Source organism: Schistocerca americana, chromosome 8 (genome assembly GCF_021461395.2).
Source record: "Schistocerca americana isolate TAMUIC-IGC-003095 chromosome 8, iqSchAmer2.1, whole genome shotgun sequence".
NCBI classification, from domain to species: domain Eukaryota; kingdom Metazoa; phylum Arthropoda; class Insecta; order Orthoptera; family Acrididae; genus Schistocerca; species Schistocerca americana.
The window spans coordinates 355,884,780-355,901,955 of NC_060126.1; the positions used below are offsets into that span (position 1 = coordinate 355,884,780).

Genomic DNA, 17,176 nt, shown 5'->3' on the forward strand with positions numbered 1-17,176 from the left:
CTCTTTCCTGATGAGGCAACAGTTTGTTGCGAAAGCTTGAATTTTGTGTGTATGTTTGTGTTTGTTTGTGTGTCTATCGACCTGCCAGCGCTTTTGTTCGGTAAGTCACCTCATCTTTGTTTTTATATATAATTTTTCCCACGTGGAATGTTTCCTTCCATTATATTGATATCATTAATTTGAATCCAACAATTACGTTTGTTATTGTCACTGTTGCATTTCGAAATCTTTTCTGTCGTCTTATTTTCCTCTTTCTGTTTTTGCCAATAGTTTCACTTTGTATTCACCTTCTCCTTTTTACCGTAATCTGCTATACTATTTTATTTTATTTTATCCCGCATATATATATACTCAATAATACGTAACCCACTTCCAAACCATAAAAAAAAAAAAAAAAAAAAAAAAAAAGAAAAAAAAAAAAAAAATATTTTTGCCGCTTTCAGCACTACCGCCGCTATAATATCCACCGTTTCTAGTTCACAAACAGCTCCTTTCACCTTTTAAACAACCATTTCGGCCAGTTCTAATAACTTTCGCTTTATTTCCATTTCCGTTTTTCCCACATCACTGATCATTTTTAGCCGCTTCCCACAGGTTTTAACGCGATTATTTCTTCGTCAGACAATTGTTAGCCTCATTTTCATAATCTGCCACCACAATACCACTCCTTTTAATATACTACACGCAGTTTTTTCGAAATTTTCCCGAATTTCTCCGTCCTTTAACGTGTTTTGGCGGCAACACAACCACCTAACCTTTATGCACATCGTTGTCTACCAACCCAAGTCCAACATAGCCCAACTGTAACCAACACCTTTTCGCCTTTTTTCATTCGAGATCTCCAGTTTCTTTCTGGTTCACCTTTATCTCTCCCCATATATTTTTATCTTCATTTTCATTTCACCTCATGTTACACTTTCCACCTTCTAATACCATGTCACCCTCACAACACCTCCACAATGACCCCATTAAGTTTTATTTACATTCCCTCCGCAAACATGCCTTCGCCCTAGCCAGATTACACTCCCATATTCTATTTTCTCAGGCTTGTCTGACATTTGGCATCACCCCCAAAGGCCTCACACTTAAAGTTCCCATCTCTGGCTGCAACCCTTCCTTCCATCAGTCCCTATACCAGTTCCAAACTGAACAATCCATTGCCCTCACCCACCTAATCCTTCACCTACACATCAACTCAGCCAATGAACACACCCGTCAACTCCTATCCTTAATAAAAGTCCTTAATCTTTCCTCTCCCACATCCACACCGGCTGTTCAGAGCATCCTCCTACAGGCCAACCGTAAATTAGAACAGCATGCCACCCTCCACCTCAAAAAACTATCCAATCTCCTGGTTTCCCACCTCCGGAAAGGCAACTCACTCACCCTTCACAACCTTTCCAGCAAACCTCAACCTCCTCTCATTGCACACAAACCCAGTCTCTCCCATCTACTCAATCTCCCACTTCCAGCTCCACTCCCTCCAAAACCTCAAAATTCCGATCAACACAATCTGGAACCACAACACCCTAATTCAGTAGTTAACCTTTCCTCCAAACCTCTCTCCCAATCCGAAACCTCTGTCCTATCCAAAGGCCTCACCTTCAGCCCCACTCCCAGATTCAACCAAACAGCCCTCGTCAAAGATTTACTGTCCTACACTCGTACTCTCTGCTGGAAGTATCACTTTGCCACGAAGAAAAATGATCCTAATCCTACTCCTAATGATCCGACTCCTCAAGACACCATCCAAATTGAACCCTGCCTGGAACAGTTCCGTCCTCCGTCACAGCGGGACCCACCTCCTCTTCCTCAAAATCACCCTCTCCAAACCTTCCAGGAATTTCTGACTTCCAGCCTTGCATCTCAATCCTTCTTAAAAAACCTTAATCCTACACCCAACATCACCACTGCTGAAGCCCAGGCTATCCGTGATCTGAAGGCTGACCGATCCATCGTCATTCTTCCGGCGGACAAGGGTTCCACGACCGTGGTACTTGATCGTCGGGAGTATGTGGCTGAGGGACTGCGTCAGCTTTCAGACAACACCACATACAAAGTTTGCCAAGGTAACCCCATTCCCGATGTCCAGGCGGAGCTTCAAGGAATCCTCAGAACCTTAGGCCCCCTGCAAAACCTTTCACCTGACTCCATCAACCTCCTGACCCCACCGACACCCCGCACCCCTACCTTCTACCTTCTTCCTAAGATCCACAAACCCAATCATCCCGGCAGCCCCATTGTAGCTGGTTACCAAGCCCCCACAGAACGTATCTCTGCCTACGTAGATCAACACCTTCAATCCATTACATGCAGTCTCCCATCTTTCATCAAGGACACCAACCACTTCCTTGAACGCCTGGAATCCTTACCCAATCTGTTACCCCCGGAAACCATCCTTGTAACCATTGATGCCACGTCCTTATACACAAATATTCCGCACGTCCAGGGCCTCGCTGCGATGGAGCATTTCCTTTCACGCCGATCGCCTAAAACCTCTTTCCTCATCACCTTAGCCAGCTTCATCCTGTCCCACAACTTCTTCACTTTTGAAGGCCAGACATACCAACAATTAAAGGGAACAGCCATGGGTACCAGGATGGCCCCCTCGTACGCCAACCTATTCATGGGTCGCTTAGAGGAAGCCTTCTTGGTTACCCAAGTCTGCCAACCCAAAGTTTGGTACAGATTTATTGATGACATCTTCATGATCTGGACTCACAGTGAAGAAGAACTCCAGAATTTCCTCTCCAACCTCAACTCCTTTGGTTCCATCAGTTTCACCTGGTCCTACTCCAAATCCCATGCCACTTTCCTTGACGTTGACCTCCACCTGTCCAATGGCCAACTTCACACGTCCGTCCACATCAAACCCACCAACAAGCAACAGTACCTCCATTATGACAGCTGCCACCCATTCCACATCAAACGGTCCCTTCCCTACAGCCTAGGTCTTCGTGGCAAACGAATCTGCTCCAGTCCGGAATCCCTGAATCATTACACCAACAACCTGAAAACAGCTTTCGCATCCCGCAACTACCCTCCCGACCTGGTACAGAAGCAAATAACCAGAGCCACTTCCTCGTCCCCTCAAACCCAGAATCTCCCACAGAAGAACCACAAAAGTGCCCCACTTGTGACAGGATACTTTCCGGGACTGGACCAGACTCTGAATGTGGCTCTCCAGCAGGGATACGACTTCCTCAAATCCTGCCCTGAAATGAGATCCATCCTTCATGAAATCCTCCCCACTCCGCCAAGAGTGTCTTTTCGCCGTCCACCTAACCTTCGTAACCTGTTAGTTCATCCCTATGAAATCCCCAAACCACCTTCCCTACCCTCTGGCTCCTATCCTTGTAACCGCCCCCGATGCAAAACCTGTCCCATGCACCCTCCCACCACCACCTACTCCAGTCCTGTAACCCGGAAGGTGTACACGATCAAAGGCAGAGCCACGTGTGAAAGCACCCACGTGATTTACCAACTGACCTGCCTACACTGTGACGCATTCTATGTGGGAATGACCAGCAACAAACTGTCCATTCGCATGAATGGACACAGGCAGACAGTGTTTGTTGGTAATGAGGATCACCCTGTGGCTAAACATGCCTTGGTGCACGGCCAGCACATCTTGGCACAGTGTTACACCGTCCGGGTTATCTGGATACTTCCCACCAACACCAACCTATCCGAACTCCGGAGATGGGAACTTGCCCTTCAGTATATCCTCTCTTCTCGTCATCCGCCAGGCCTCAATCTCCGCTAATTTCAAGTTGCCGCCACTCATACCTCACCTGTCTTTCAACAACTTCTTTGCCTCTACACTTCTGCCTCGACTGACATCTCTGCCCAAACTCTTTGTCTTTAAATATGTCTGCTTGTGTCTGTATGTGTGGATGGATATGTGCGTGTGTGCGAGTGTATACCTGTCCTTTTTTCCCCCTAAGGTAAGTCTTTCCGCTCCCGGGATTGGAATGACTCCTTACCCTCTCCTTTAAAACCCACTTCCTTTCGTCTTCCCCTCTCCTTCCCTCTTTCCTGATGAGGCAACAGTTTGTTGCGAAAGCTTGAATTTTGTGTGTATGTTTGTGTTTGTTTGTGTGTCTATCGACCTGCCAGCGCTTTTGTTCGGTAAGTCACCTCATCTTTGTTTTTATATATAATTTTTCCCACGTGGAATGTTTCCTTCCATTATATTGATATCATCTATTGTTAATAAAATACACATATTAAGTTTCTATGATTTCTTTGTATTTTGTTAATGTATATGTTGACTCATTCCACTTTGTTGAAGGTTGTCCTTGTTGATGGGATCTACAGAATATAAATGAATGCATGAATGTAATGAACGGGTGTTTATTTCAACTGATAATCATAATAGTCGTGATTAGATCTAACCTAAAATATTTGCATTAAAAATAAAATGAATGTAGTAATAAGGACAGAATTACAAATTGTTTTATAAGATCGTGTACAGCACTATTGAACAAAGAGAATAATCATTTATTTAAAATGGACCTCAGTTTAATTCCTTAAACAATTAATACATATTAGTCTACAAATGAACATAAATGATGTGACCATGAAAAAAATAGAAAGGTAAGAACCATTCACTAGAAGAGGAAATTGTAACAGACTTCACAGTAGAATATGTGATGATAGCAGAATAACAAGAGAGAATTTTATTTGTAAAAGTGCCATAGCTCTTAAAAAATCTTTATTATTTCAGGGCTGAAACCAATTAGCATTCTTACTTGATATGTTCAAGTATCTCATTGCTGAAGTAGAATTTAAGATGTAAAGACCACATAGTCATGATGCTAACAATAATACTTATTTATACTTACCTAAAAAGCCCCATGTAAAGTATCATGAGCCACAGCCAGCCAGCCAGTGTACATAGCAGCATTAGTGGAACACAAAACATCATCCAACCAGCAAAGGTTATGTTTTCACCATTGGGGAATGCACTGTTAACATTACAATGAAACTATAGCAATGTTTAGTTTATTTACTGCACAACAAGATATTGCCAGGTTATTATTACAGTGTATTAAATTAAGTTCATCCAACATGTTACCTTACTTTATGACCAATTGTTTATCAAGTAACAGTAAATTGATATGTTCAAAACAATGAAACAGACCTGAGAATTACTTCAACCAGAAAAAGAGGGAGGAAAAGGATGAAAAATGATGGTTTAAACCATTAGATGGTAAAAAACACATAGGACATTCTTTAAACTAACACTCATGCTTCCAAACTCTGCAAATGAGAACTACCTTTCCAATATGTACTTTGTTTTGCTTTCATCATCCACTCAGTCCTAGTTTGTGATAAGGTTTCTATTCTTGGTTTCCTTCCTTCACCACTCTCCCTTGTCTTATCTCATTTTACTTGAAGTGTATGATATATTTAGAAATATAATATTTTCCCACTTAATTTTCTTCATCATATTTACAGTCTTTACCTGTTCCTCATGTCTTTTTCTCACATGCCCTTTTATTTATTTCTTTTTTCTCAATTTCCATTTGTATATTGTTACTTCCTTCCTTTTTAATGACTTCAGGCTTGACAAATACATACAGGCTGTTTTGTGAATACATTAGTATTGTTCCACTTCTAACCTGGCGAGCAATAGAAATCTTTGCTAGTATTGAAAAGAAATTTCCTTTTTGTTGAACAACAGCTGTGACAATTTTCACATAACCAATCACTAAAAATATGTTTATATAACTATTTTGCCATTTTTGCCATGCTATTAATGCTTTACTGCTGTGGAAAGGTTAACTCATGGTGCTCCACCAATCCCCAAGTGCTAAGGACATGTTTAAATGCTTCCTATCTGTTTTCCTTAAGTTATATTGACATGTTTATGCACCTCATTCTGCTAATCCTCTTAATGCTGAGGATGAGTTACTTCTATACACCAGAGAATAAAAAACTTTGGAGTATTTATCATACAATACACACGCTGCTTTGCATGCTATCATTTGCAAAAAAAGCCTCATTTCAGTATCTTGATCTGTTTATGAAATGTGATGATTGTTATGAACACATGTTTCCCAATATGCAGGGATGGAATTCAGCATATTGAACAGCTGTCCACCAGATAGGAAAATCAATATCTCAAGAATTAAATGAGATATCATATTGCTCTCAAGTTGAAATAAGATTTTGATATCTTATCTACATTTCATTCCCAACAATGTATGAGCTAAAATCAATCACAAAGTCTACACACAACATTTTTACTTCTGCAAACTCTTTAAAATTTCGTGAAATGCTTTACTTAATTTGATGCAGCACACTATGATGAATAATGAGCAAAGATATCAGAGGGTGAGATGTGAAAAAACTTAAATTTTCCCTGAATATTTTTCTAATAATAAGATGACAAGTATTTTGTAGCAGCTGGAATGCTATCTCTCAGCATAGATAGTTGCATTAGGCCAGTAGTACAGCAAAAACAAAGCAGCACTCAGCACAGAATGCAGAGAGCACATCTGTAGCAGTCAAAGGATTAAAACTGTGAAATGTGATTCACACATACCATTACAGAGAGTATTCGGATCATCTGATTGTTGAACAAGAGATATGCCAAGACATAGCCATACAAGGAAACATTTTTCATATACAATTCATAAGTTTTCCATTATTTTACACACATTACTGTGATACAGATTACATAGGAAAATGTTAAGTTGCAGACAGGCCCAATTAAAATTGCCGACTCTCTCCACCTTGCTGCTTGCATCCCACATGCATTCCGATTTGAGCTGCTGTTGTTGGCAGTCATATGCACATGAGATGTAGTATCTTGTGTGTCTGAATGATGTGTGTTTCTCTTTTGTTGATGAAGGCCATGGCCAAAAAATTTATGTAAGAGTCCTTTAATTGTGCCAGGCTGCAACTTAACACACACAACACAGGCTTCATACCCACACAGATTGTTGGTGCAGCATCTGAGCTCCAGATTCTTTCCTCTGACAGTTATAATTAAATTTATTCCTTTTGATCTAACTTCATCCCTCATCCTGCATATTTTTGCATATCTGTGTGTGTCTTTATGTATTTTTATGTGCCTTTTCTCTTATCCAGCTTCTCTCACAACCATCAACAACTATTTTGCCCATTTTTGTGTCATTCCCATTTCCTTTCCACCACTCCTGCCATGGTGATCCCTGCTACATCTTTCTGCCCAGTTCAGAAAAATATCCCCTTCCCTAGCTAATACCCAGTTCCACATCCTATTTCTCATATGTTGTGTAAAACATGGAATCCCCCCAAATGGCCTAACCATAAATATTCTTTTTTCTGGATCCACCTGTCCTTTCACAGTGAACTTGCCCTTTTCAGATTCTGCCAGTCCATGGGCATCACAAACCTGGTACTGCAGAAACACATCTTCATTGCACAGGCATCCCAGAACCACCACTGCTCCCTTTCAATGATACCACTACTGTGCAATCCCAACTCCATATATCACAGCTCCGAAATTGAATTTCTTACTCTCCAGCACTTGTAGGAGCACTCCAGATATCCAACTTGCTGACATCGTACTGCTTCCTCAGGACAGCACTACTCAACCTCTAACTTATCCACAGTGTTCCTCCTCATCCATCTCTCATGGTACCTAAAGCCTGCCCAAGCTCACATTTTCAACTTGCCACATCCTCCAAAACTCCCTACTAACTCACCTCCAAATCCAGAGTCAAAACATTCCCATAACACTGTTGTTAACCTTTCCACCAAAACCCTCAGCTCCACAGAAGTTTCAGTCCTATCCAAAGGCCTCATTTTTAGCCCTGCACCTGAATTTAACCATGCTGGACTTGTCAAAGACCTCTGCTCTTCTTCTCTCAATCCCAGCAATGGAAGAACTTCTGTTCTGCCAATCCCTCCAACCAAAGCCAACCCAATTCCATAATTGAATCCTGCCTCTTACAGTTCATACAACCATCCAACTGTGATCATCCCCCCCCCCTCCCCCTCCCTCCCACCTAACCACTCGCTGGTCTCCTTCGAGGAATTCCTTACCTCCAACTTCACCTCATCATCCTTTCCCAAGTCCCTTCCACAGAACACCAAGCTTTCAGTAGAAGAAAGAGTAGCCATACACAACCTCAAAACAAATCATGACCTAACTATCCTACATGCAGACAAAGGTTCCATCACTGTTGTTATGAATCCCAGTGACTACCTGGCAGAAGATCTCCTCCACCTATAATTTCTGCCAGAGTGATTCCATCCCAGAAGTCCAACACAACCTCCAATTAAATGATAATTAAATGGACACCCTAGCTGCAAACAGGCGGTGATATACTTCACTGGGGACATGTTGAAAATGTGTCCCCTGACTGCGTCTTGAACCCGGCATCTTCTGCTTACATGGCAGATGCTCTATCCATCTGAGCCACCATGGGCACAGAGGATAGTGCGCCTGCAGGGACTTATCCCTTGCACACTCCCTGTGAGACCCACATTCCCAACATGTCCACAATGCTACATTTGCAGTGTGCCTAATAGATGTTTGCCCATCATACTCATTACCTTACTAACTTTATCCTAACCCACTACTATTTATCCTTTGCAGGGAAGGTATACAAACAAATCCTTGGTCAGCTGTGGGCACCTGCATTGCACTCTGCTATGTCAATCTGTTTGTGGGTCACCTACAGGAGACCTTCCAAGCCTCCTAAAATGACAAACCACTAGTCTAGTTCAGGGTTTATTGACAACGTCTTCATGATTTAGACCCAGGACCTAGACATCCTTCTTCATTTCTTCACAACCTCAACACCTTCTCCCCCATCCCCTTCACCTGGTCCTCCTCAACACAGTATGCCACCTTCCTAGACATTGACCTCTTCCTCTCCATCCATACCACTGTCCACATTAAACCCACCAGCCACCAACAGTACCTGCTTGTTCACAGCTGTCATCCCTCTCTCATCAACAAATCCCTGCCATACAACCTGGCCAGCAGGGGATGATTATATTTGCAGTGACAAGAACTCCCTTGTTCAGTAAGCTGAGTGTCTCACCAAGACCTTCACAAACAGCCACCTAGTCCGCAAACAGATCTCTGGTGCCATTTCCCCCCACATCCCCAATCTTCCCACCAACCCTCAAGAATGAGCACAAAGGAGTGCCCCCTTTGTCACCCAGTAGCACCCTGGACTGGAACAACTGAACTACATCCTTCACCAGAGCTTTGATTACCTATCATCATGCCCTGAAATGAGGAACATCATACCTGAGATCCTTTCCACACCTCCTAAAGTGATGTTCCATCACCCACCCCACCTCCAAAACATCCTAGTCACACCTCCAAAACATCCTAGTCGATCCCTATGTCACTCCCAATCCAACCTGTGCCACGAGGGTCATATCCCTGTGGAAGAACCAGATGCAAGACCCACCCAATCCACCCACCCAGCACTTTCTATTCCTGTCCTGTCACATGTTTATCCTAATCCATCAGGAGCCAGGCCACCTGTGAAAGCAGCCATTTCATTTACCAGCCCTGCTGCAGTCATCACACAGCTTTTTATATCGGTATTTCTACCAACCAGCTGTCCACGAGGATGAACGGCCACCACCAAACTGTGGCCAAGAGTAAAGTAGATCACCCTGTGGCACAACATGCAGCTGAACATAGCATCCTTGATTTCAGTAGCTGCTTCATTACCCAAGTCATCTGTATCATACTCCCCCCCCCCCCCCCCCACCGCCACCCCCCTCCTTTCTTAACTGCACAGATGGTAGTTATCCTTATAATACATTCTCGAGCCTCATAATTATCCAAGCCACAACCTGTGGTAACATACTGCCCCACTTCCTGCACCAAACAGGTTTCTCCCCACCCCCCACCCCCTCCACCCCAGCCCCACCCCTGTTCTATCACTTCCTTCCCATTCTCGTCTCCCATCCTCTTTGTTCGTTGCTGCCTGCCAACGCAGCCACCCATCTTGCCCCACTCCTCTCCTTTTTCACTCCTTTTTTCACCACCTCTGTGCCCCACAACGTCCTGATGCTGCACCTGTTGGCATTCTAGCCCCTGCACACTCCACCAGATAGTGTTCATCTCTCTCCCCCATTCATCTCTATCCCCTCTCCGCCACATCCAGATTGCTACTCGCATCCCATGTGATAGTTGCACTGTTGTCCAGGGACACCAGAATTGGCAGTCATGTGTGCATGAGGTGTGCTTGTTTGTGTGTATGAATGGTGTCTGTTTCTCTGTTCCAGCGCAATGACAAGTGCCAACATGAAGATTAAGAACGCAAAAGCAGAGAGGGCTGTGAGACAACATCAGCCAATAGTACGCTGACTAGCATGACACCACTACTGGAGCTGCATCTATATGAGGAGAATATAAGCACCGTGTCACCTAGCCAGTGCCAGAGTGGAAGACAGCTGTCATACCAACACTACCGCAGTGACTTGTGAACTGAAGTTTCTTGCTTGCATTGAAACTGTATATAGCGAAGGACATTGATTATTTTCATTTCACCATTTGCTTGCGACACAACTCTGTGAATACGCAAAGTTAAGTGCTTTCAATTTAACTTACTGTAATATACTACATTGATATGATTTGCTTGAATTGTGTGCTAGCAATCTGAGGAAACAGCTTCCTAGTCACCCTCTATTATACGAGTGCTGATGAAGGCTGTGGCTGAAAGCTTACAAAAGTGCCTTTTAATTGTGCCTATCTGCAACTTAATGTTTCTTCTTTACAGTAAATAACAAAATGTAATACTATGCATACTTTACCATACTGTATTTAAATTTAAGGAACATTAGAAGTAAAACATTTCAGAAAATTATTGGGTAAAGCAATTAGATAAACTTCACTCAAATGCTGACTAAATAATAACATGAATTTAAATACAGTGTATGAAGTACACCATCAAATACAGTGTAAAAATTTACGGCATTGCCTGCAAGCTACAGCACGTAATTATTCTACTAAAGAAGTAAGTTAGCTCTATTTGGTTGGTCATTTCATGCAGTTTCTTTAGTGTGTATTGTTTTATGTTCATCTGGTGCTACAACTCATTTTAGTTTGGCTCACTTCGACACTCCATCCACATACTCATATTATTTATTTTATCCAATATTCCACATGTTCTGAGAACATCATCTATACTTTCTGAGAACATCATCTATATTTCTTCTTCAACTTCATCATCCTCATCCATGACTGGTTCACTATCATTTCGAACATCATCAATAATGTCCTTGTCATCTTCAAAAACAGTTCTTTGATGTTGATTATTACCCAATGGTTCAAGTCTTCAAGATCAATGTTGCACTGCAGAATATTACATTCAGAGTGTTTGTCACTGTTGTTGAAATCTATGTCATTGTAGAGTTCTTCTGTTGCAATTTTGTTTTTCTCCCCCCCCCCCCCCCCCCCCTCAATAGAACACTTGTTCCAGCAATTCATAATTACAGATTTCAAGAACATTTCCATTTCCTCATCTGAATTTACTAATGAAGTGAGCAGTTCATGGTAATAACAAGCCTTAATACTCATAGGATGCCTTGATCCAGTGGCCAAATTAATGCAGTCATGTTTTTTTTTTGGCAATAACGAACACTTCAACAGATGTATGAGCTGGGCAGTGATCAAGTACTAATAGAGCTTCTTCTCTTAGCTTATGTGATAACAGGTGCTTCATCACTGACTGAACAAACAAACTCTTCTTGGTGAAAATGTCATGTCGTCCAAGCATTCTTTGAATGCCTGCAAGCGAATTATAATGACAACACTTTTACAAGCTTGAAACATTTTGAGCTTTTATTTTTACCTATACAAAGAGATTTCATCTTTATGGTTTGGTCAATTTATTTGTGGCACAGAAGAGGGTTATTCCATCTTTATTCATTTTCAAACCTGTCGTATTTGCTCATTTTTGTATCAAGAGATCTGGTTGGAAGGAACTGATAATAAAGTGCTGTTTTATCACAATTATATGCTTGAAGATCGTTTAGATTTTCATACACCATTATTTTGTGAAGAATTTCAGGAAACTGTGAAGCAGATTCGTTGTTGGAAGACCTTGCTTCTCCTTCAACGATCTTTTGGCAAATTCCACAGTGATATTTCCATCTTGAGAACTATCTGTCGTAAGCTTCAAAATCTTTGTTCCATGTAAATCAAAGTGGAATTTTTCAGCTTGGAGTTTAATAATTGGCCTGTAAAGTGGAACATCTTCACTTCTTTTCACATTAAAAACCACTTACAAAGGCATTTGTCAAGTTCACTGTCTTTTCGTAGCTTAGTCATTTTTCTGTCCATTCCCATTCAACTGTGTTTACAAAACTTTTAAGTTTATTCTCTTCTTTCATCTGTCCCCTGATTGTTCTTTCAGGTACACCACACTCACTTGATAAACTTGCCTAGTTTTAGCCTTCTTTACATGATCAATAATTTTTAATTTATCATTCCTGTGACATCATAACAAGCACACAAAATCCAGACAATGAGTGAATAATTTATGATCCACATGATGGTTGTGCTGATTTTGATTACTGCCATGCATGTTCTGTAGTCACCTTGTTGACTGTGTCACAATATTAACCAAACAATGGAAAATCCAGGATGTCGTCTCAGTTGCCCGAGACTGCAGGCGTACGTGTGTATGTGTGTGTGTGTGTGTGTGTGTGTGTGTGTGTGTGTGTGTGTGTGCGCGCGCGCGCTTGCACGCATGTGTGTATTCATTGTTGTTGACAAAGGCCAATGGCCAAAAGCTTTAATTTGAAATCTTTTTGTTGTGCAACTCATCATCTCCGCTATATGGTGTGCCACAATGTTAACCATGAGATGTGTATTCAAAGCTTCTGTCCAGCAACAATCTCAATATGTGGATAAGACAAACCAAAGGTTAATTTTAATTACATCCATCTACTCTGGTTATTGCTTAGAGATCATGGAGGTTGCAGGAGTAAATTGTAATGTAGAATCATTCACAAATGATATTTTGTTTTGGAGGACATACCTCATACCATGTTACATCCAAGTCTGTCGTATATTGGACTGTGGTATACCAGGCTACTACTGCAATTCAATAGTCTACAAACAAACCAGCCTAATGCCTTTCATAAAAACAGTCATAGTGATATTCCTGCTCATATACCCCTTAATTCAATCCTAAATACTATTTTCCTTGCACTTCAGCACCTGGGGACATCTGATTACATACAGGTTACACATGATTTTATACATCTGATGAGGGGGATGGGGATATCATCAGACACTCACTGAAAATAGCAGACTGATATTGTTCCGTAGACTAAGCACACTGCTGCTAATCATTTGACTTTCTGCCAGCCAGAACGTACTGAGGAACTAAAATTGAAGGAATTTTACTTCATTTTATGATGATCAGGAGCTAAAGTCTATTTTATTATTATGCTTTCCAAATATACATGTCTTTTGTTCACTGAATATTGTGTGTCGCTTAGATTACACAGTATGCAGTATATCATTCACATTAATGTATTATCAGCATATGCCTTCTCAGTACTTTTCTGCATTCAAGAATTAGACAGCAGTCAATATTTGTCATTGCAGACTATAGATACTGTGCCTATTAAAGTAAAAAAAATGATGGATCTCACTGACAGGAATAAAGAGTGTATTGATTCTTCTTTTATACAGCTGTCCTTTCATATTAGGTTTCTTTTAATATTAAATTTATTACATCATATACTTCTCATTTAAAAATAAACAAGCATTTAAAGCATTTTTGCAAAATATATGGGTGATACCAACGTTGTAAATAGTCCTTTGAATATGAGATTGGTTCCAGTTCCTATGAGGGTTCCAGTCCCACCCAAAGTGGCAGCATAACATATTCCAAGGAAATATCCAACAGCTTCTTTATCTGGAGTCTCTTCCTCTTCATCCCTGTGTGAAAAGAAAGCGCACTAATCATGCAATTTGTATCTTTGTGCTCTTCATTCCAGATTTCAACTGTGATGACTTGCATCATCCATTCTTCCTCCCATGCCCAATAAGTGGAGAGTTTAGTGATAGTAACGACCCATAATACTACTTACCATTATGTCAATACAGCTACAGTAGATGGACAAAAGGAGCCATGGTCAGTATGTGATCTGTTTACATACCACACATTTTGCCTCTATTTTCATTGGGTGTGAAAAGTGATGAAACCATTTGAGTAAGGTCCATATAAGTTATTACACATTTCCATGCACTACTCCACAGTACTCCATAAATCATAAAAAGCAAAGTTACTGAAGTATTAAGAGCCTGCCTGAATGTTTCATGGGTTGTGTTGGATAAGGTTGTGTATACTGTGTGGTATTTCCATGAGACAACTGCTTGTCATCTATAGGTGCTACTGACAGATTGCTGTTGTGGCTTGCTAATTTATGCACTGCCTGTCTAGAAAAGTGCAGGCACCAAGGGGCTGGGCTATAATGTCATTGCACATGAGGACAGCGACTGCCCGGGAAATGGGCCATTGTCTTTTCATGCGCAGCACACGAAAAGTGGGACCACAAGTCATGGTCCAAGTGTATGTGCATGAGCCAAATGCTGGTGCCCTACTTAACTGTCCTAGTTTCAATTCCCAATCTGTGCTATCTCACTCTATTCATTTGTTTGCAGCTGATGATCCGTTAATGCTACCAGCGCTAGTTCCACACTTTGCTGAGCTAAAATCCCATGTCTCTGTTAATTAAATAGTTATTTATTGTGTTTTGTTTGTTTCTTTAATGATGGAGTGGAGGTGGATGGAGGATCTTTGTCTGTGCACAGCTCCTGTCATGTCCCATGTCAAGAAAGTGTTCAGCAGCAGCAGATTTTTTTTGGCTGACCCTATTTTGGTGTGACGTCCATCTTCATCACATCTATCCTTAGTAGTGTGACATGTCAGGCCAATGTAAGATTTCCCACTCTGGCATGGACTTTTATATATTCCTGGTCTCCACAGACCTAGGTTGTTTGTTTACATCAGAGGGTGGACGACACAAGTTATTTGATGTCTCCTGAATAGTCCATCAATCTTAAAGTACATGCCACCAACATAAATTGCAAAAAACATCATGCTCTGTAATGAGGCTTAGTGTGTCTTAGCTGAAATGAATCTGCTTTTGGAGTACCCATTCTGGACAAATACAAAGCAGAGATGGATAAGTTCTGCTGCATCTGAGACAGCTCTTGCCTTTTGAACAAGGGCCCATTTACACTGGTGCATTGGGGTGGGTGTTGGCAACTTGTAGCTGATAGATACAGATCAGTGTGTGCTAGTTTATGAAGTACACTGTGACCCAAGGAGCCATCTTCTTTTCTAAGAACCAAGACTTTCAGAAATGAAAGGTCTCACTTTTCTCCAGTTTGATAGTAAAGCAGATTTAAGGTGGATGGAGTTAAGATGTTCCAAAAATGATGGAAGCATTACTGTCCCATGTGGCCATACCACAAATAATCGTCTACATATCTGCAAAAACACATTTCAAAACCTCTGATTTAAGTGCTTTGTCCTCAAAGTCTTCCACAAAAAGGTTGGCTTCTATGGGAGACAGAGGGCAGCACCATCCGTTTGCTCAAAATATTGGTCATTAAATAAAAAGTAATTTGAGGTAAGCACATGCTTGGAAAGATGTAAGATATCCTCTTTCAGCTAAGCTCCTATGAGCTGCAGTCAACCTACCAGAGGCACTCATGTGAACAGAGAGACTACATCAAAACCCACTAATATGTCAGTTGGTTCAAGATGCAGGTTATTCAGTCACGTTATAAAGTCTTCTGAATTTCAAGTATGGTGCTCTCATTTCCCTACCAAACAGCTCAAAAGACAAGTCAGATATTTTGTTATGCAGTATGTTGTACCTCCTTTATTGCTTAAAATGCGGCAAATCAGAATTCCTTTATGTATCTTTGGCAGGCTTTAGAGTTATAAGGAAACTGTTGCTTATACTCTTAAGCTCTTTTTCCGATGGTCAGAAAAATGGCTGCATTTGAGGAGGTGGATGTCTTTAATTGTACTCCATCTGTTGGATCTTTTTGGAGACAAAAATATCCTGAGTCCTGCAGTAAATCCACTATCTTGTTAAAAGAAGATTTTGCAGGAAAGAGAGCAGTAGTGTTTCCCTTGTCAGCAGATAAAATGACTATTTCTGTGTCATCTCTTAAATAACAGACCACTTTTCTTTCCTCAGTGATGGTCTTTTGCTTGGGTGCAAGCATCCTAGTTGTGGCCCTACAAATCTCTCACCTTATTCCTTTAACAATCTCACGAGGAATTTTGAAGGGCAAAGTCTTTGGAGTTGGTGAAAAATTTAGTCCCTTTTTCATCTCTGATACCACAGCATCACTTAGAGGTTGATGGGTGCAGTCAAATTCAGTGTGTCTCCATAGTTTAACTTCTTGTGATGATCAGAACATAAGATCATAAGACTGCTTAAGAGCTTACTCAGCATTATGTGTCACATAAATCCAAAAAGAGTGCAACAGGCTAGCCAGCAACAGAGAGCAGCAAGTAGACAATATGGCTTTTGCAATTTGGACACCAAGTCAAGTACAAAGAATCATATAGTGGCATAAATAGACAGCAGCATGATACGATGGTCACTCCAAAAGAAATGCACACAATTTTTTTCAAAATCAATTTTTTATTCTACATGATTGAAAGTTTTACAGTGTGTAGATACATTCTTTAGGAACAATATTTTCATTTCTCCACATAATTTTCATCCCTCTCAATGGCCTTACGCCATCTTGGAACCAGCACCTGTATACCCACACAGTAAACTTCTGGACCAACCTATTGGAGCCATGTTTGGCAGCATGCACAATGGAGGCATCATCTCCAAACCTTGTTCCACAAAGAGAGTCTTTCAGTTTCCCAAAGAGATGATAGTCACATGGAGCCAGGTCAGGACTGTAAGGCGGGTGTTTCAGTGTTGTCCATCCAAGTTTTGTGATCGCTTCCATGGTTTTTTGACTGACATGTGGCCATGCATTGTCGTGCAACAGCAAAACATCCTGCTTTTGCTGATGTGGTTGAACACGACTCAGTCGAGCTTAAAGTTTCTGCAGTGTCGTCACATATGCATCAGAATTTATAATGGTTCCACTTGGCATGATGTTCACAAGCAAGAGCCCTTTGGAATTGAAAAACACCGTAGCCAT

General features: G+C 41.2%; 1 protein-coding gene across 3 annotated transcripts in view; it reads right to left on the bottom strand.

Moving 5' to 3' along the window:
- The window catches only part of LOC124545103 (protein I'm not dead yet-like), a 257,306-nt gene that overhangs the window by 57,298 nt on the left and 182,832 nt on the right, over positions 1-17,176 (bottom strand). For all 3 annotated transcript variants that reach the window (XM_047123917.1, XM_047123918.1, XM_047123916.1), the window contains exons 6-7: positions 13,790-13,924; positions 4,848-4,970 (exon numbers count right to left, since the gene is read on the bottom strand). In XM_047123917.1, coding sequence (XP_046979873.1) covers positions 4,848-4,970; positions 13,790-13,924 — 258 coding nt within the window. The remainder of the gene's footprint in view (positions 1-4,847; positions 4,971-13,789; positions 13,925-17,176) is intronic.